This window comes from Poecilia mexicana, unplaced genomic scaffold (genome assembly GCF_051168715.1).
Source record: "Poecilia mexicana isolate PSO_F unplaced genomic scaffold, ASM5116871v1 scaffold_5, whole genome shotgun sequence".
NCBI classification, from domain to species: Eukaryota; Metazoa; Chordata; class Actinopteri; order Cyprinodontiformes; family Poeciliidae; genus Poecilia; species Poecilia mexicana.
In genome coordinates, this window is record NW_028263374.1 from 25,865,761 (window position 1) to 25,888,205 (window position 22,445).

The 22,445-nt window shown below is 36.6% G+C and overlaps 1 protein-coding gene and 1 non-coding gene across 2 annotated transcripts in view; both read left to right on the plus strand.

Annotated features, from left to right (window-relative positions):
- The first annotated feature begins 7,320 nt into the window (after window positions 1–7,320).
- grm4 (glutamate receptor, metabotropic 4) overlaps window positions 7,321–22,445 on the plus strand; it is a 141,912-nt gene continuing 126,787 nt past the window's right edge. Inside the window, exon 1 of the mRNA XM_088005800.1 lies at window positions 7,321–8,067. Within this exon, the coding sequence (XP_087861926.1) occupies window positions 7,528–8,067 (540 nt within the window). The 5' untranslated portion in view covers window positions 7,321–7,527. The remainder of the gene's footprint in view (window positions 8,068–22,445) is intronic.
- Window positions 18,106–18,178, plus strand: trnav-uac (transfer RNA valine (anticodon UAC)). Its single transcript has one exon. It is a non-coding gene; the product is annotated as a tRNA-Val (tRNA).

Genomic DNA, 22,445 nt, shown 5'->3' on the forward strand with positions numbered 1-22,445 from the left:
CAGGGTCACATCAAGATTTGGGAAGGGGAAGCTGGAATCAGACTCACAACTTTTAGATTGCAAGACAACAACTCTTTCCAAAGAGCCACGGTCATCCCCTGAAAGCTTAAAGACTATGTAGAAATATTTTCATTATTCTTCAAATATGTAATAGAAATCAGTCAGTGGAAAGATAAACAATTCCCCTGAGACGTTTTTGGTGGATTGGTGAACCTTCAGATAAGTACATGCTTTATTCTGCTGTGATGTTCTGTTGTTGAAAAGCTAATTAATTAAAGATGAGTGAAAGTAAGTTTTCAATGTTTTTGCAGCATCTTTAGTGCAGAAGAGAACAGGGACAATGTCTGTCAACCAACACAGGAAGATGATGAACTCAAAAAAACTGTCTGCAAAGTGTGAGCTGTCAGAGAAAATAACTCTGACCGCTTTAAGAAGCTGTCAAGAGAAAGTGTGAGTATGTGACTGATGGGACAAGCTACACAATGATCCATTCAACTATTAGCTTATTTCATGGTTCAGTTTTATTCACGAAAAGCCTTCAGCAACATGGAATGTTTTAGATAAATGTTATCTCAGAAAACTCCTATTTGTCTACAGATCATATCTGTGTCTCAGAAAGTACAGCAGTTCTCCATTTGCTTAACAGGAGGTTGTGTTTTCGTGCTCCTTTAGCCAGTATGCGGAAATCCACCTTTACTCAGTGGAATTTATTGTGATTTCTGCATGCATGTGCATGTCAGAGTTAAATCCAGCACTACAAGGATGTGAGAATCAGTGAACGTGACGTACGCACAATTTTATTTCTTTGCGTGATTGGATAATTGCTCTTGAAGTGCAATCAGGTAATATTTTGGTAAAGATAGTTTAAAGGCTTTCTTGATGTTACATATTTTGTCTATTTTGCAAGAGTAAATCCTAGATTTTATATTCATATATCTAATTAATAATTTAATATTCCAGTTTAAGTATTTTATTTTTTTTTTTGCAAATGTTGCCAAAAGCAGTTGCCTATGTGTTCAGTTTACTGGGGAGATTTAGTTAAATTATACTTGATTTCACTTAAGACAAGAAAAAGTAATCTGTCCAAGTTTTTTTTCTGTAATATGAATCTGCTCCACTTATTTTACTTGTAAAACTAAATATCCTTCAGAGAATTCTTGAAGTTGGAGTAGGTAAGTTATGTATATATAAATATTGCTTTCTTTCTTTTTTTTAAACATATTTATTAAAATAATGATTGACACTGCTAAGACCCTACTCCTGGTTCTGGTAGGACCAGGGAGGAAGCAAAGGAGCTTGAGTTTTTCACAGATTATCCGTCTCATATTATACTGTCACAACATAGTGACAGTTTTCACAAATATGTAAAAAGCATGTATTTTTATAAAAGTTGCCAGCTGCAATGTTAACACTTTTCTCATCTATATTACACAATCTAAACATGCACCATGTAGTAAAGCATAATTTCCCCAGTGAGCTCTCATTTAAAAAAAAAAAAAAAAAAAAAACAGCTAAGGAGATTACCAACCGACATTTGTGAAGACAAAATATCTCTGAGGGAAAAATTGGAAAATAATATTAAACTTTCTGGTGGAGAAATCATAAATTTTATGTAATAAACTCGTTATTGCACAAATGCATAGTTACCGATGAAGGAGGCTTTTTCAGAACTAACACCATTATGGTAGCTTTAAACTGACTAAAAACTGTTTGATCGTTTTGTTACTTTCAAAAGTACTTATACCCCCTAAACTCAGATTGTGTCACATTAATATTATAGCTCCATTATGTTTCACTGTGGATATGCTTATTACTTTTCAGCCAGTTTTCCTTTCCTCTTGAGACTCATCCATATGGATTCCTTTTGTTGCTTTACTTTTTCGTACTTCTGCAGTTCTGGTTGTTTCACACCTGTACATAAAATTAGCAAATTAAACTCATTCTCTATAATCTACTTGTAGTTTATTGAAAAGATATGTATTTATATGACTATAATAAATAGAATTTTTAAGCAAAAGGTCAATTGTAGTTTTTGAGGTTTGATCAGTACTAACACTACTGTGTTAAGTAAAAAAAACTGTCCAAAACAGTTTGGAAAAAGAAAGTCATGAAATAGCAATGGATTAACTCTAAAATGGGTGTGTAAACTGGTGAACTGACCCAAAGCCAAAGGATTCATTTTCAGGATGCAACTATTAAACTGGCACAAACATTGCTCTGATGGAAAGTAGGTACAAATTAATAACCTCAATTACCCAAGAAATTATCTTAAGTCACATAAATAAAAAAATAAAAAAACTGGGCTCCTATGTAAGCAGTGGCTGGTGTTATTTGGCCACAAACCTCAAATCTACCACCAGGTTATTCTGAGCTGACAAACAGCACAAGATCAATCATCTCACTCACTTCGCCTGACATTTGAGAGCATTATAGGTAAGTGCATCACAGTTTCCACCACTCTGAACTCTGTTATTGCAAACATATGAGTATTTGTTGATATTTGGATAACTTGCACACTTGAAAGAGGAACCAAATCCATCTGTCATACTTAGAGTTCTAGGTCATATTTTGTCCTTTTGATGCATCTCTTCCTCAGTATATGATCTTTATTTTTACAGGTTACAGGTGTAATAATAAGTTAGAGTAGCTTTAGTAGCTCTAGTTATTCTGTGCTGTAATGGGTACTTATTTGCCTCAAGGATATTTTATGGCCTTTTGAAATGAATGAATGTTCTGAAATATGCTTTTCCACCTAGGAAAAGGTTGCTTCCCTGATATAAATCTCCAGTTTTCCTGCAGCAGTCTTTGACATTTTCCAGCTGCTTAACATTTTTTGTCGTTTTCAGTGTCACTACGGTGAATGTTTGAGATTTGCCATTAAAGAATCTTCTTTAAATATACAATTATTTTGTCTTTGTATCACTGGAGCGTTTTTGTATTTGTTTTGCCTGTGCTGAAAGCAAGCTAAAACAAAGGCGGACTTAAAAATTCTGACAAACAGATGAGATTTGCCATTCTTCTTCTGTTTTAAAACAATTTATCACACACAAGCTGCGGCAAAAACAACTTACTTGAAGACAAAAATATACGACCAGGTTTCCAACATTATATTCTCATTCAGCTTGTACATCAATGCATGCCACACTGAATAAAAGTCTGAAGGGTGCATTTGTCCCAACTTCAGATATTCATTAAAAAGGAATATCTGAGCGTCAGATAAGTGATGACAGTTTCTGAGATTTGTATTTTTTTTTCCCATGGGTTATGGGAGGACTGCAGATCACGCACTGACATCTCTCAAGGTAATACTGAAAGAGTTATTTTGCATTATCTCCAGTAATGGAACACCATAAGCTATTGATCTGGAATATAGCAAAACAGACTCATCAACAAAGTGTTTTATGTGATCTGTGATTTATGTGACTTCTTTCTGCGGCTGTTGCACAGATGAGGTATTTTCATAGATTGGCAAATGTTTTTCAGTCTGAAGAAGACTTATGGACTGTCATGCTGCCAGCAATTCTTTTCCACAATCATGAATTTTGATGACATTTGTCTTTGATTCTGCAGTCTTGCAGAACACTTTTGTTTTGTTTGAAAAGTTTAGTTCTTACAGCTGGGAGGTTTTTTTATTGTCCTATTCATACCCTGGAGTGTTTGTTCGCAGCAGTACTTGCTCCTTCAATCTCAGTGCTTGCTCTAATGTTAGATGTACAGTTGCATTTGGTTACAGGGCTAAGGTGAGCTGGCTGGCCTCCCAGTTGTCACTTGCTCTGCAAGCAGTTAAACTCGGCCTGCAGAGAATCAAGTCTGAAAAATTACTTCTCACTCAGTAGGAGATAGTTGAGTGTATTCAAAGGACCTTGTCACTTCCAATATGCTCTCAATGAATCTCAGCCATTGCTGATCCAAGGCCTCGGTGTACTCTGCTAGAAAACCAATGTCTACAACCCCATTCTGCCACAGTGTGCAAGGAGATTGTTCCTTCAGAGCTCATTACTATGGTAGGATTTAACAGGTTGCACACATCAACATACAGGATGGCTGGTAGTGGGATACTTTGTGTATCTTTCAGGAATGTCTTTGATTCTGTGATACAAAAAAAAATAGCATTAATAATTGTGTCAATGAGTGTAGATTTAAATTTCAGATAGTGAAATAAATGAGAAAGACACAACTTTTGATCTAAAACAAATACTGTTTTAGAGAAAAAAGATTTTCTTTAGTACTGCTTTATAAGCAAATACATAACACCACTGTATGTATAAATGCATTTTCTAGCTTACACAGAATATTTTTTGTTTAACAGCCTACAAAATCCATCAGGATGTCTTATTGTTTTAACATAATAACAAGGCCTAATCCCATCCTTGCTTATTGTTTGAGGGTTTCCCGTCCTTTAAGTTGGCTTCTTCTTCTGTTCTTTAATTGGATCTAAGGGATGAGCTGCAGCAGGACCAGGTGTTCATTTCAAGGCACTCACATACAACTTTTGAGTGACCTCATGTATTTAAGCTCCTATTGACATTAACTTTATGAATTTGATTCCAAAGCCAAGTTTCACAATCTGTGTTGTCTTGGCTTATTTAGATTTAAATCTCATTTCAAAAGGACAGCCAAATAACTTAGAGGAAACAGTTTATTAGATTTCCTGCAAAAGGGGTCGATAGTCAAAATGTGGCAACAGATCTAAACTCAACTATGAATTTTAATTGTTTCAGAGAAAAAATTCTGCATAATGATATACGACATCCCAGGTATTACTGTGTATGAGAACACAGATGGGCTGGGTAAAACTTAAGTAAACATGAACTTTTTCAGAAAAACTGAAATGAAATAAAAAAACACAACATAAAAACATAAAGATATGTAAAGGTTCTAAGAGTTTGTTACATTAAGACACTGGATTCTTTTATTAGTTTGTGCAAATTATATATCTGTCAATCACTCCAGGAACTGGAGGGTGACAGCTACAGTAACCTATGACTCATGTACACTAAATTAAACTAAATTCCATATTCACGAATGTTAACTAAAATGTTTTGTGCTGTTATGTTATTGATAAGGCTTGGAAATATAACTAACACAGGCCATAAGCCTGCAGTAGCACAGCAACGCAGTTAGCTGCTACAGGAATTTAGAAAAGCAGTTTAAACTTAAGAAATGTTGCTCTATGTGCAAAATTTACACATGCAAACCCAACGCTTACATTTAAGAACCTGTAGGGAAAGAAAAAGAGAAATAAAATCATCATCCTGGTTCTGTACTGGCTAAATAAAGCATATTCCAGAAAGCATTTTCAGCATATACACTTGCTTTGCTCTCATAACAATCTGAAAAGCACAACTTTATGATCTTACAGTGTCAGCAGAATGTGATATAAAAACCATGCTGGGAAAAATGTTGCATTAATTGCTTTTGGTCAGAAGGAGTGGGGGTGTGATGACACACTGCACACATCTGTCCTGCTGAGTCACAGGTTGTGCCCTGTGAGCTCATCTGATCGGCTTGTGGGTGAATTACAGCATAATCTATATTGGGGGGGTTGTGGTTGCATAAGAACTATAATCATCAAAGGCCAAGAGAAATATTAGACAAAAAGAAAAGCCTCTTGTAAAAGTCTTTTGGGGAGTTTCATTGAGTTTCTCAGTTTCTATTTTGTCAGCTACGGCTTGATTGGTCATAAAAACCTTCATAGTAATTTTTTAATGGCAATTTCTGAAAAAGTAGGCAGGTGTCTTTACTAACTGCAGAACATTTGTTCTTTTGTATACGCCAACTGTTCAGGATTGCTCATTTGGGGAGGCGCATGGTGTAGAGGTACAGCGGTTGCTTTAAGTAGAAGAATTTTCTGAAGTATACATTTACTCAGCACAAACTAAGGTCGAAATCAAAGTGTCATATAGAGGTTGAAACTCAGTGATATCAATGGTGTATGGTGTGTTTGAGTGGATGACGTATGTGACAGATTTGTCATGTGCAATCAAAAATAATCTAGAGAGCAAAAGGCAGCAGCATCCCCCTGGAGGAAAGCAGAGGCAAGGCAATAAGGTTTTACCAGGTGTCCCAAGTTAGTAAATATCCGATCTAACCCCAAGTGTTGGGGTTTGATTCCCGACCCTGAGACTTTTGCTGCATGTCTTATCCTCCTCTCCCTCTACCCATTTCCTGTCTGATCTGCTGCAAATAAGGGCCACTAATGTGTGAAAAACCTTAAAAAAAAAGCTCATTTGCCTGGTTCACAGCACCACGACGGCCAGTGTGCATCTTTGTCTAAAAGGTGTGAGGTGTTTGCAGGGAGCAGATCGATGTGTGGAAATAAGTAATTTCAGGGCTTCTTTGAAAATGAAATCTACTTTTTATTTTTTAATAACACTATAAGAGGTTTAGAGCAATTTCTCAAAGCCTTCCGTTGCTCTTCTCTTGTATTTTCCTTGCCTGTGAGCCACAGATTTAGAAATGCCTGAGAGACTTTAAGACCCACATATGAGTCCCATACATTACAATATGTGTAATTTCTTTTTGCCTGCCATGAACAGGTGTCCCTAGGTAAGGTTCATAGCGTTAACTTTATTTATAGATTACTCAGACCTTTTGAGCTTTTCTTTAAACGCGTAATGTGACTAATCATCTGTCAGGCTTTGAGGCGGTAATGTTAACACTTCATGTGATGCTACGATTCATAACACAGGCGTTGTTTCTGGAACAACAGAAAAGTCTTGTTCTTTTTCAGTTTCTCTGATGTGAAAGCAAAGGGAAACAAAAGAGTCACAGATTTTTGCAGCATTTCAGCATCAACTTCAGAACAGGTTGTTATCTAAAAGCAAAGCAAAAGGGATCGGAATTTCAAATGTAGACAGATGCTGCAAAAACAGGAAAGAAAGACATTTTTAAACATAACTGTCTCCTCCTTCTTCATAATGCTGCATTTAAAAGGTTAAGTAAAAAACCACTATTGAAAAGCTTGTACTAATTCAAATTCCTTTGCCCTTTTCTGTTTTCTCTGAGCACTGTCTCACTTCGCTTCTCTTTTTCATCTTTCAGGAATTCGCTCTGAAGCCTGTGGACCTGAGACGGCCCGAGGGCTCTGACATACACCAAATCCCTGCCCAGGGGAATGGTGGAGATTAAAAACTTCTGATTGAGGTAGAGAGGGAAGAGACACAAAGACAGGGAGGCAGAGACAGAAGAGGAAAAAAGCTTATCGTTCACCTTTGTTCTTGTTAATGCCCCGAGTGAATGATCTCCAAAGAATAACACAAGACACAAAAACAGCTGCCCACAACAGTGGTCAAAGGATGGAGTGAGTAAAAGAAAAGAAAGAAGCAGGATTACATCCTGAGAAAGAGCCAAGATCATATTCTACTCTAATTGAATGCCTGAGAGAGGGCATAGACATGAGAGGAATCCTTTTCTGTGAAAACTGCTTCAAGAGGCAGTGCAATTAACCCTCTGGCCATCATAAAATAATACCTGGCTATTGTTGTTTCCTGATTGCTGGTGTGGATTCGTGCTCGGACGGTGATCATGTTTCAGCCTCCAGCCTGTAGACCGAATCAGAATGGCTGTCAGAGAAACATCCACATTCTGCTGCTGCTGCTGCTTCTTTACAGTTCCCTCAAGGCCTCTTTGGCTGCCAAACCCAAAGGGCCAGGACAAACGCATTTGAACTCCATCCGCATTGACGGAGATATCTCCTTAGGTGGGCTGTTCCCTGTGCATGCCAGGGGCCATGATGGCAAACCCTGTGGGGAGCTGAAGAAGGAGAAGGGTATACACAGACTGGAAGCCATGCTCTTTGCCCTTGACCGCATAAATAATGATAATAATCTCCTGCCTAACATCACATTGGGAGCGAGGATCCTGGACACCTGTTCCAGGGACACTCATGCCTTGGAGCAGTCGCTCACCTTCGTCCAGGCTCTGATCGAGAAGGACGGGACAGATGTCAAATGCCTCGGCGGGGGGGCGCCAATCATCACCAAACCTGAGAGGGTGGTGGGCGTCATCGGCGCATCTTCGAGCTCCGTTTCCATCATGGTGGCCAACATACTGCGCCTGTTTAAGGTAAGATACCGCCAGAATGCAATGCAGAGAAAAACACAGCAGAGAAAAGATTTATGATGTGTTTGCTTTATTGATCGTCTCATGCACAGTATTTGTTTGAATAATTAATAACTGAAAAAGAACATCAGTAGCTGAAGTATAAAAGGACACTGGATGTCTGTGCGCCATGTCTGCAGCAACACAATGGACATTCCCATAACTTCAGAGAAGAGATCCCATTGTAAATCTCATCATTCTGACTGTTGCCCCGGAGGACTCGGGTTGCTAGGCAGTGAGAGGTATTACCTGTCACAATACAGGAGTGATTAATAAGATTCCTGATTTCATTTTTCCCCAAAGCCTTTCACACAATCAGTTAGGTGTTTACATTTGCCCACACTACAGAAAAAAATGTTCTGTTCACACGCATTTGGACTTTTGATGAATTATTTAACACATATTTTGTTTTCTTGGCAGTCAGCTGTTGCAAAAGTCCTAGTTCTTTTGTCTTTGCTGAAGGTATGATTGCTTTATACAGGTTGGCTCACCAGAAAACAGCATTTAAAAAAAAAGAGTTACTATCATTTTGTTGCCATGGATTTGTGGGTATTGCACATAATTCATAGTTATTCCAGTGGTGCAGAGGATTACATAATTCAGTCACAATTGACACAAGCAACATTTTTTTTTGTTTCAGTCAAAACTTGGACTTTAAAATTTATGATAATCCTATGCCTTAGTCATAACGGGGTAGGGAGAGCAGAGAGATGTCTTGATATTGCACAAAAATTCATGTCTAACATAAACACACTCCTCTTCACCTTCTCTTTCCGAGTACTGCTGAATGTGAAGCTGTCTCCAACTCTGCAGTGGGTTACAGCTGTAAAAGAAGGACATGGCTGTTCAACAAATAATACATTTTTTATAAAAGGTATATAAACAGAATACAAGAAGTAGATTTTCAAGTAAATTAAGGCAAATTCATTGCTGCCTGATAAGTATTTAGCTTCCGGAGACTGGCAAACGGTCTTTGCTGAACCATAAAATTGTTATAATCTTCACAATATTTGCAGATAAATAAGTCATGAAAAATAATCATTAGCTATATTGTCAGATATTACAGCTGGAAGGCCTGAGATTATAATGCATGGTGTTTCTCTCTGTCTGCCTGGTTTATTTTTTTCCCAGCACTCCTGCCAAACGTTAATGGACTTAATACTTTTATTGCTTGAAGTGCTGTCACAATAAGAAAATTATGACCTCTATATTATCATACCGAACAATTACGATAGCGAAACAATATCATAGCCAACCGCACTGAATAAACGTCAGACGCATTGTGATTCTTTATGTTTTTCAATTAATTTTTTTTGTTAATTTTCAGTATAATTTTAGCTTACTTACTATCGTTATAATTATTTCAAAGTTAGCTTAAGTTATTCACAAAGCGTAGTTCATTTAGTTCATTTAGACTTGAGACAGCTTCACCTTCTCTGAGTTTGCAGGAGGTGTGATGTTGTTAGCTTAATGGTCTTCCAGGGTTTGGTAAGGCAAGATCAGCTGTTTTACCTTCACCACTAGGTGGAACCATGTAAAACAATTTCCTATGTTTGTCCTGGTTAAAATAATTACTTTTACCTTAGAGTTAAGTTGGTGTGGCTCTTTTTAAAGTCATTTTCACTTTGATGCAAACAGTTTGGCATGAAGTCTTTGTGGGCTTATGGGTTAGCCATAAACTGTCCTGGTGCCTCACTGATGCAAATCTGAGTTCTGATTTAGCTTTGCTCAAAACGATAAAATCATAGATCATAAATTAACATTAAGATATTGGAGTTTCAATGTTGTTAGTTAAACCAGAATTATCCATGCATGGATGTATCAAAAAATAGATTGTATCTCCCAACCCTAATGTATATCTATTAGATGAAACACTAAGATAGCAAAAATGCAAGAGTATATATCACTGGTGATGTTTCAGTTTGGAATAAGTTTGAAATATTCATAAGCATCTTTTTAGAGTGCAAGCCAAAAACTGGAAGAAGTTGCTTTTAATTAAATAATGTCTGGTGCTGACTTATTGCCAGTTAAACATGTTTCTTGTTTACAAGTTATTCAATTAAAGTGACATTTAAAGATGAGCCAGAGAGTTAAATTTGGAGCTCATTGTTCTATCTTTTATAGATTTAGTATATGTTGGCTGTTTCTATCTCCTTCAACAACAGCTTGAGGTTTAAGGATTAGGAAGAATGCTGTGCCGTCCTTTGTTTGTCTGACAGACATATAACAGAGGAAATGGCTTCTTTTTGAAAGAAGTTAATCAAAGTAAAGATTGAGATGTCACCAAATTAGAATATTTTGTTCCTGCTACTGATCCAAGTAGGTATTCTGTGCAATACTAAATGATTTATATTTTGCACTCCATTGTGATCATTGCCATCTGGAGAGAGAATCTGCAGTGGGACACAATATTATCACTGAGCTATGATGAGTGGATGTAGTCTTTCATTGATTGTAGGAATCTTTATGTCATAAATGATAATTGCATTTGTGAGAGTAGAGTCAATAAAATGAAATAGTCCAAGTAAAACAATGAGCAAAGCTGATGTGCAACTACAGTATTGTTAAGAACTTTACATACACATATAGACATATTTTTCTTATATTTGGACCTTTTCACTATGCATTTGAGCTGGACAATTCAAAATAGGAAATGATGCTTTATATGCAAGCTCAAACACAAACACATTGGTTTTCTTTATGTCAAAACCATTTCTGATGTGGGTTAGGAGTCATTATGTTAGTAGAAAATTCAAATATGTTCAAGTTCCAAGCATCTAGCTGCTGGGTTTGTTAATTTGGACTTAGCTTTTCTTTCTCATTATTTAATCTACTTTGTGCAAACAATGCATTCCCGCAACATAATGTTTCCACTACCGTGCTTGGAGAGCAGTATTCCTATGCTTGACAGCCTTGTTTTGACTTTTTCTCTGTGGCAATAAAAAGGTAAATCTTTGTCTCGCCTCACCATAAAATGTATCTTAAATGAACAAGTCAACTCAGAAAATTAAAACTTTATTATGTAGCATAAATTCACTGTCTAAACCATTTATTATTTTATTTTACTGGGGGAATAATTTGATTCTGATCAGAAAGAGTGTAATAGAGTAGATTAGATTAGATCGTTATTGGTCATTATCACCCTGCATAATAAACTGTGAGGCGCCGTCCTGTCAAGCAGAAGTCAAAGGCAGGATGATGAATAGTTCAAACTGCAAGTCTTTTAAGGATGATGAAGCTCCTGTTAGCCTCTTCTCTAACACAACTAGCCAGTTTCTGACTTTTCACTCAAGGTTTGCTTTAAACTGCACAACTTCTCGCCCAACACCATAAAGCTACCACTTGTTTCGAGTGTGTTAATGTGTGCTCCATTCATCGGTACTGCATCAATACACACACAAAAAAATCATCTATATTCTCTTAAATTCAGTTAAATTTATTTCTGTTTTGCTTCATTTACAATATGAGATCATTGTTTTTATTATTATTATTATTATTTAGAACTAGAAGTTGATGTTAGGAAATTTACAGGTGAATTATTTTTGACTACAGCAAATTTTAGAAATAGACACAGTTTGGACTCAAGTTTATTGTCGCCAACTTTAAACCAAGTGGCACAATGTACTGGATGTACTGCACACAATGTGTCCAGGACATCCAGAAACTACTCACAGCACTTCACTTTCTCCACATTGTTATTGTACAGACTTATTCCAGACTGTATTAAATGAACATCAACACAGAGTTACACACGACAAATAAACATAACCACAACAAATTCCTAAACTGAAGAAAAACAACCTTAAAAAGCACCAAAAGAATATGACACAAAAACCCATAAACCTGTATTTTTGTCTATCTGTTTATGACTTTATCAAATCCATTCATTCAATTTTACAAGTGTTATTTTGGCTGGGCTCTAAATTTTTATGAGGAGTTAAATGACACATATTTGTTTTTTTATGTTTATTTATGTATAAGTTAATGGAATATCTCAGGAAAAGCCTGCAGTCTATGTATTATTGGATAATCTCCATGATTCAAAAGTATTAAAATCTCATGGGATGTTTCCTGCTTGTGAAAGCCTGCAGCTTTGTCAGTAAACCCAGTGTAAAACACACATTGTAGTTCTCTGTATCGTTTATATATTTTTCAAAATATGTACTATTGGCTTTATTTTCCAATTAGGTGCTGTCCTGTACTAAAGAAGACACAAACAAGTTTACAACGTTGTCGTTTCTGAATGTACTGCTATCTTCCGTGGATGAAGTATTTCAGTAGTATTGCTCACACAGGTAGTACTCAGTGTGGGCTGCAGTAATGAGCATCTCCCGCAGCGTGCTCCTGATCCCACTCTCACATGGAAGCCTCAAATCCTTTGTCATTAACACACTGGCTTGCTCTTTATTCATTAATGTGCCTAAGCATTGTCCTTGCATATTAAATTTACATTTCTCTGATCTTCTTTCACTTCAGCTTCATTGTATACTTTAGAAATTCCTGGTCTTACGTTTAAAAAGCTGAGGATTACCGAAGCAAATCCTGTCTGTCAGCGTGTCGAGTAGATCAACGTGATGGGATTTTACTGTTGACGATCACTTGCGTTTCTGAATCACATTATTGACATCAAACATTTTCTAATTCTCTGGCGAATTATTCAATGTCCAATTAAATTGAGTAACAGACATAATCTAAAAGAAGAACTTTTAGCATGAAATAAAATGATTGATATTTGTTGTTGAGCTCATGTGCCTGTTCAATAATTTAGCAGCAAAATTGGTTTTTGAATTATAAATGTTTATTTTGTCGATATATGGTTTTCGATTAAAACTCAATTAATTTTGACAAATTTATTACAGACCTTACAATATTAAAAAATGTAATTGACTCCCACCACTGATGAATTTATATATGCATATTTAGGTCAACATGATCCCATATGGTTCAGCTGGACCTGCTGAGGTTTTTAACTTTACAGCCTTCTCATAATGTCGTCCGCATCAGCAAGTCTTTTACTGCAGGGCCCAGGTTGCAGAGAGAAGGACAACTGCCTTTACTAGCTCTGCAGCCAGACATAAATGTTTGCTTTGAATAGAGCCGACGCTTGCACATAAACGCCATCTCAGCATACTGATGAAGACAAGTGGATTCTTGGACATATAGGCATGCACATGAGCACGGACTTGCATAGGCACACAGGCGCTGTGCAAAACTGGCAGCATTCAGGGACACACAGTGTGCACATAATTGACTGACACAGAGAAACAAGTGAACACCAAAAGCAATCAGGCACATTTGCAAGCAAACTCCTTTTAACCAAGCAACAGCCACTACCTTAGCGTAGCTGGCGGGTTTACAGTAAAGTGTTTCCTCAGCACACTCAGATGCATACAGATGTGGTCCAAAGCAGCTCAATGAATATTTTACTTTAACCTTATGTAATTCCAACACAGGGACTTGCAGCTGCAACTCAAGAATATTTTAGTGTTGTTCAGAGATGTGGGAGCTGCTGTGACAAGCATTCGGGGAAAAGATAATTCATGATCACACACGAGCTATGTCAGATGATTACATTATTCATTTGCCTTGCAGATTTGCTCATAAAGTTGCCACACATCACCTACAAGGCAGATTACACTACCCGTTTAGCTCAGCAGGAGGCTCTGAAAAAAAGGATTTCCTTTTCAACTCAACCATAACAAAAGCCTCGTTCCTGTTCGCTGGAAAATAAAACTGTTTTTATACATTTACTTTCTTGACTTCTGTGGTGCACATCAGTAGCTCAAAAGCCAGGCAGTGACCCAGGTTTAAGAAGCTCAGAGTGTTCCACCCTTTAATGCTCACTGGAAATCATTTCGCCGGCTCCTCGTTCTGACATTACAGTTTGCTACTACCCTGAACAAAGAATCTGATTCACTGACTGACTGGATTTTAAATGATGCATTTGGAGAAAAATACAAGAAAATTTATGTATATATTTTTTTGCAAGAACAAAAACAAAAACTCTTCTTTGTGTTGATAGATCTTCCTTTTATTTTCTAAAGATCTCAGAAACAAAAAAATCAAAACTCAATATGTGTGAAAAGAGAAAATATCCATCCATCCATCCATCCATCCATCCATCCATCCATCCATCCATCCATCCATCCATCCATCCATCCATCCATCCATCCATCCATCCATCCATCCATCCATCCATCCATCCATCCATCCATCCATCCATCCATCCATCCAAACATCCAAACATCCATCCATCCATCCATCCATCCATTTTCTTTACACTCTTGTCCCTAGTGGGATCGGGAGGGTTGCTGGTGCCTATCTCCAGCTAGAAAGAAAATATATTTTATGTAATTATTTGAATTGAATCTAAACTACAAATTACAACTAGTTGTCAGACATTCCCCCCAGCTGGGATTTTGTGTCTCATTCACTTAGAAATCATCATGAGTTTTCTTTTTTCCAAATAAACATTCCCTGGAAAATCATCCAGGGATGAGCCACAGTGTTGAAAAATAACATGTTTTATGGAACATCAGCAAATACAACTATCTTGTCTGTTTTTGGAGAAAAGTGTTGAATACGGTGAAGCAAGACATGTCAGAACTGAACAATGACTCATTTTTCAAACATCAAGCAGCATTAGTTGAAGCATATTAAAAGCAAATATATTTCAGGTTAAAAGACTACACGAATCCCTTTTTCCAATCTAATTCAGCCTGAAGTGGCACATGTGTGCATTTACTCATGATTTTTTTTTCTCCTTTGGTCATGACTCATCTTGGAGTAAGTTCTTAAAAAGAAAACACTTATAGTAAAGCTGCAATTACATAACAACGTGTGAGATAAGCGCCGTCGGTGTCGATCTGATTCAAAGTATCTATCTGCAGCGGGAGCCTAGCCACACAGAAACCTGTAAAGAGGATGACGAGCCAGCGGTGTCTTTTTTGAGCTCCTTCAGTGAGTAAGCTGATCTGTTCTGCAGCTGTCTTGTGGTCAAAGCTGCAGCGAATCCTCGGTTCCCAGAGGTCTTCACCATCTGTTTTGTTGCATTCTCTTTCAGCAAGTTAATGGTTATTTGCCCCCAGTTGATCTTCTACTCCTCACTGTGCCCATTTTAGCTTCAATTCATTTGCGTAAAATAAGTAAATGTTCAGCTTTTACGATTAACTAATGTGCCACAAAACCTCAGATATTTATTTTTTTATTCCCTGCTGGGAAAATAGCGGATGAGGAATCTTCTCCCTAACTGAAAATGCATAGAAGGGGTAAGAAAAGTTTACAATTTTATTCATTGTGATAATAATAACTATGATTATCATCATTATCAAATCTGTTCCACCAAATATTCTTTTTGGCAATATTTTGTGTTGTGGAATTACTTGGTTAAACCTTTCTAAGTTAACTCAAGAAAATCATGAAGGATCAGATTCTGATAAATGTATGAAAAATGGAATAAGGAGGTTCACATGCTTAAAATAAAATCCATGTAGTTTTAGTTGTAGGGCATGAATTTGTGTTCTGTACACACATTTTACTTACTTCGTGGGTGAAAGTGGGTTACCCTTATAGAGCATTTCACCAGCTCTAAGGATTCTGGATTAAAGTAGATTACATGGCTGTATTTTTTGAAATTGGTTTTTAAATATTCAATACTCCTCTTTTAATTTTCCCTCAGCATGATTCCCCCTGTATGATGAATTTTGAAAACCCCAAAAATGGGTCATGAAATTTCATGCTTTGTCTCACCTTGTTCTGATGGTTTCTATTCCCCCCATAAACCTTCCAGTGACACAGTTTAATGACGGCCTGGTGCCAAAATTGATTTAGCTGCTCATTTGGGGGAGTGACACTTACATCAAGATTAACTAGCCCGAGCCCATCGAGGCGTCTCGCGTCAACCAAGCCCTCTCATTTAGTGAGCGACAACATGATTGTTCACATTGACTACTTCATATTTTTGTGTGGACTTTACCTTAAAAAGGTGTCATGTTTAAACATAAGGGAGAAATATTGGTGAAGGTGAATCGTCGTTTGCATATAATGTGACATCTAATTACAGAGACATGTTTCATGGTATGAATTACTGTCACGTTTACTCATAGGGGATCAGTATGTGTATATTTCATTACATTTTGACAAATGATTTTGTCTGTACCATTTTTTTTCCTTTAAAATGGGAAAACCAACAGACACTGAAAAATTGCATAGAGTGCTGTTACTTTGTAATTTTACAATGAGAGCCATTTTGGCCAGAGTACTGTAAGTCATTGTGGAAGCTGCAGATAATAATCCTGTTTGGTGTAGCGGGGTGGTGTTTTTTCCATTTTCAGTCATTTTCAATGCTATTCTTTCCTCTTCTGTATCCCATCCTTTGTTGTTTCTGTGTTCTTGCAATGCCATTACCAAAATGTTCGCTGATTGACAGGATATCAACTTTATTTTATTACAATTGTCTTTTCTTTGGTATTTAAATCACATAAAGTAACATATTTTGTTTGTCAAAGGTTTATGCTTTGATCAGTCAGATATCATCAGATGTGATCACCTGTTCATTTTTTCAGAGGATTTTTCGGCATTATCCATGTTATTTCATTCTGCTCATGCACCAGCTGCTTGCACCTACAGAGCCAGGCGGATTTGACCTCAACATGAAGGAAATATTCTGCTGATAGTTTTTTCTTTTGTTCTGATCTAGTAAAAACCCCAAAATTCAGCTTCTCACCAAATTATCCCTGTGTACTATAGATCTTCAACACACAGGGCTTCTAGTGATCTTATTAAAATTAAATGCTTCTGTTAGACTCTACATCACATGTGTCAAACTCAAGGCCCGCGAGCCACATGTGGCCCGCCATGTCATTTTATGTGGCCCGCCCAGCATTTTATAGGCTGATGATTGACTTAAAATAGGTTTTGAGCACGAATTGACTACAAGCTACATCTCCCACAATACATTCCGATTGTTACCAGCCAATATTACGGCTTCTCGCCACTAGAGAGCAGCAGAGTCACCTCAAGCTGCTTATTGATTTTCCCAGCGAATAAAACTGAGATATCGGCAGGTCGCGCTAGACATTTTTTGTTATCCGTTATCTTGACCGACATCATAAAAAAAATTGGTCATGTACTATTTTTATCTGTGAAATGACAATCATATTAACATTGGCTATTTAGTTGCATTTTATGCAGTTTAGTTAATATTCACTGTGAATCCAGATCCCATCACACCATTATACATTTTGAACTGTAAATTTTATTTTAGGAACCATTTTTATTTGTAAGTATTGATTTTATTTTTGAACCATTTTTTATTTTATTCTTGAACCCTTATTTATTTTGAAGTGTTGATTTTGTTTCTGAACCATTATTTATTTGGAAGTATTGATTTTATTTTTGAACCATTTTTTATCTTTGAACCCTTATTTATTTTTGAAGTGTTGATTGCGTGAAAGACCTTACACATGAATTGCCCCATACGGGGTTTGAACTGATGACCTCAGCAATACCAGCACCGTGCTCTAACCTGCTGAGCTAACTCACCTACCTTACAAATTGTTGAGTTTTCATGGATTTAAGAAGAACTTACATGATCTTACCACAATGAAGATTTGATAAAAGTGCTTATATTCTAATGATTTTCAAAACAACACATAATATTTTATTTTCCAGAGATTTTGTATTTTGAAGTGTTGATATTATTTTTGAACCATTTTTTATTTGTAAGTATTGATTTTATTTTTTAGCCATTTAGCCAAGTCTCTGTAGAACCATTTGTCTCTGCTAATGACATCTTCAATACAATTTTTTGATCCCAGGCTTAGTTTATGGACTGTAATGTGAAATTAGGCACAATTATAAGTCTGACAGTTTGTTCACGAAGTTACTGTGCTCTCTGAGAGGATCTGTGGTATAAGTATTTGACATTGTTCCATGCCCATCATTGACATTAATCTCTAACAAAATTTGGATCATCTACCAGGAACACTGCAAACAGCATGAGTTTCTGTAGTGTAGTGGTTATCACATTTGCTTTACACGCAAAAGGTCTCTGGTTCAAAACCAGACAGAAACAGATTTAATATGTTCTATTCATCACAGGTGTTTACTAAAGGTCAACAAGGGTTCTGTGGTGTCATACTCTGAATCCAAGCATCTGAGTGCAAGCCTCAGTTGAAATTTTCATGCGTTGCATCTCACATCATCAACTTTGGAACCTCAAACTGAAACAGAGCAGAGAAGTTCAGTTCCTGTAGTGTAGTGGTTATCATGTTTGCTTTACATGCAAAAGGTCTCTGGTTCAAAACCAGACAGAAATGGTTTTTGTAGGTTATGCATCTCTTGGGGTGCAGTGAGAGAACAAGAGTCTTCCTCTTTCGTGATGGTTCATTTGCCAATCGACTTCAATGTAGGCTTCTTTGAAATCAAAGCTACTTTATTTCAGTTACCAATTGGCAGTTCTATGGTGTCAAACTCAAGGCCATCTTTGCGTAAAGTCTATAATGTCTGCCCATGTGACTTGTTTTTATTATTTGTTTGCTTACCTTTAAACACTGGTTTAAATATTGTAATTTTTAAACTGAGCAGTAATTTTACATCCATGGAAACTCAAATGTAATATTTAAAACTTCAATACATAGAATCAATTATTTAACATTATGAAGTGTTGTTTAATGTATTTTTAACATTGTATTTTTATACATTTATGCTAGAGGTGCCCAAGTCTAGTTTTCCAGAGCTACCATCTGCAGCTTTAGATGCATTCCTTCTCTAACACACCTGGACCACTGACTCATAATAAGCCTCTGCAGACCTGAATGAGGGAAGTCAACCTTTTGTCTGGGGTGTGTTTTAGCAGGGATGCCCTCCTGATTTGTACCGTCAATGTGGCCCGTTGAGGGGGGCCAATATGCTGAAGTGACGAAGTTGAAACATTAGAAATGCAATTGAAAACATGCAAAAGGTTAGTTGGCAAACATATTAAGTGTTTAATTGGTGTAATCTCAATGAAGTTTGTTACATTTTAATGTTGAGAAGGGTATTAAAAGTCTTAATATGCTTTTAATGGTATAATAATACATGTCAGTGGTTTGCATGGAAGACCTAAGGCAGGTAAACTGTAGATTTAAAGAAAAACATATTTAATGAAAAACTTACAGAAAACAAATAATTTAATTCAAAAGCTAAAAATACATAACAAAGGGCAGGAGAACAAAGCTTATCCAAAAACAGAGTGAAATATCTTCTAAGATGAGATGAACAGTGGAAGAAGACACGACTGAGGAAGAATAGGTAAACAGAAGCTACCACACAGAGTAAAGACGACTGACCACAGAAAGGACCAGACTAACCAAACTAAAACTGGAACTATAAATGAGGAAATTCGTAAACTAAAGACTACAACTCCAAATCATCAGAAACTTAACTCGATCATAGAATGAACGCAGAGTGCAACGCATCATGACTATACCCCTTGCATCCCTAATCTACTCTTATTTTAGTTTTAGAAATGCCTCTGTCATTTCTAATTACACACAAGCACCTTGTTTTAGCAACTATGACTTTAGAAATAGAAAAAAAAGTGCACCCAAAAAGATAATCAGATTGAAAATCTGCATTTTCATTCAAGCTTTTGTAGCTAATGAAGCTTTTGATCAAAGACAGATGAGACTAATTGGTTGAAATTATCCACCTTAAATCACCTAATGAATCATGTAAACTGAATATGACCGATTGTACCTACAAAGACAAGTCTTCAAAAACGACATGTACGGTCTTGCTTTATCATCCTTGATGTTGTTTGAACACTATATATTTGTGTATTATGCAAACAGTTTTGCAGGCATATGGTGCCCATGCCTTTTTTGTTGCCTTTCCCACAGCATCTTAATTCATAAATAATCTCTGCAGGAGATGTGGTCTTCCAGGGGTTTCATGCTTCACAGTCTTCATTCAATATTTTCTTGTTTAGATTTTTGACTTGAAAATAAAAATAATTAACTCAGCTCTAACATAAGTAATTAAGTGATTAAACATGCTTCAAGTGTAGTCTTTGCGCTCAATAAAATGGTGTGCTATTTTATTATTGCTGATTTTCTTTTTATTTTGCTGTTTGGTGAGTAAGCGTTGATTCATCGTGACTCATTCTTCTGAAAAAAAAAAAAAAGTCCTGACAGCAAACATTACTACAAGGCATGGATTTTAATAGCAATAACAGATTAATATGATTTCATAATTGAAAACAATTTCTCATTTAATTCCTTGTGATCCATTTTCTTAAGAGTGACCTGATTCTCTTTGCTGTTTTAATGCAATAAAAGACACGTTAGTGGAGCCAGGTGCTGGCTTGTAAGCCTTGTCTCAGCCACATGCTGTTTATTCCTACATAATTGTTTTACTTCATAATCATATTTTGTTTAGTTATAATCTCCCCTTGCCAAATATAGCCAAATCATTCTTGAGACAAATTAGACATAACAGCATTTTTGTATTTTGAAGCGCTGACAAACCTCCATTGAGAATCCTGATCCAGACATTCAGCCATCTGTCTGTTTTTCTGAGATGCCAACCACTCACAATTTTTGTATGTGAATCTGGGTTTCTGCTTTTAATATAGAAGTGAATGTTTGGTGAGCAAGAAGTTTCTTTCTGTCCTGCAATTTATATGAATGACATTTAAAAAAAACATTTTAATTTAATTGGAAATCTACATAAAAACAAAAATCATTATAATTACATTTGTTCCATCGGTTTCGGGGTACTCTTGAAATTAAACACATGCTACAAAAAACTATTTTCCTTTCATCCCTAAGAATATCTCATGCCAAACAAGCCAATATGGGAAAAAACATTTCCACAAATTACAACAAAATGTAAAAAGTCTACTAAATGATTGTTCTTTTTCCCCAAAAAATACAAATACCACAACTATTACTATTGTTGCCAATTCAATTAATCAGCGAGATGTACAATATGTTGCCAAAAGTATTGGGTTACCCCTCCAAGTCATTAAATTTATTTGTGTTTTATTTGCTTTTATTTGCTTTTCACTCATGAAAGATTCTCTGAATGTCGGTGAATTCTAGTGTTGTACTGACAGGATGCTGCCTGCGGAAAAACAAACTATTTCATGAAACTTCTTTGCTACAAGACATTCCACAGTTAAATAACAGCGCTATCACCACAACATGGAAGCAAATTAGAATAACAGCAATTCAGCCGTAGAAAACTCATGGAGCTGGGTAGGCATGCCGAGGAACATTGTAGGCAAAAATCCAACTGTTTGCAGAGTCAATAACTACAGATCTCCAAACCTCTAGTGGTTTTAAGATTAGCTTAAGAACAGCCTGTAGAAAGCTTCAAATGATGAGCTTCAGAGCTGAGCAGCTGGATCAAAGCCTCACATCACCAAGAGCAACGCAAAGAGTCAGACACAGTGGGGAAAACACACCACCAGTAGACTGTAGAACAGTTGAGACATGTTCTCCAGAGTGACTAATCACAGTTTACCATTTGGTAATACAGTGGAAATGTCTGAGTTTGGAGGTTTCCAGGAGACTGGCACTTGCCTGACTGCATTGTGTCAACTGTTCAATTTAGATGGAATATGATGCTGTTTGGGTTTGGAGTTGGTCCTTTAGTTCAAGTGAAAAAAGCTCTAAAGGTTTCATGTGTTTTATACATTTTGCTCCATCTGCTCCTGAGTCTGGAGGACCAGTTTGGATCTATTCCCTCAAGTTCAAACACGACGGTGCCCGCAAACACAAGGCAATGTCCATAAAGACATGAAGGACAGAATCTGGGTCTGTGGTGAGTATATTTTAATGAAGAGATACAAACAGAGAGAGTACTAGAGGTGGAGTTAAAGAAGGTGTAACACAAAGGAGGGGAGATATGCTCAAAAACTTACCTAGAGCATTAGAGATAACATTGTCTGCACAAAGCTAAGATCTTTGATGGTTGCTGAATGGAATATGACTAGAGACCTGAGTTGGAAAAGCTGGAGAGAGAAACTAATAATTTGGTTCAATGACAGAGTGAACAAAGTGAAGGTAGTTTCCCAGGAGTAATTCTTTTTTCTGTAACTTTAATAGAAAAAAAAAGTCTGGTCAGTAAAATGTTTCCATTATACAATACTGTTAGATGAAAATCGACAAGATGAGTCCATGTTCAGCTGGGCCATAGGAGAAAATGCTGCATTTTGTCTCAAGCATATGACCCAACATTACTGATTAGTTCGACTCTTAAGGTGGCTTTTATCTCAATCAGCATTTTTGGCCCTCATTTATAAAACATAGTCACCACTCTGGCAAGAATATGTAAGATCACACAGTGTCCAAGGT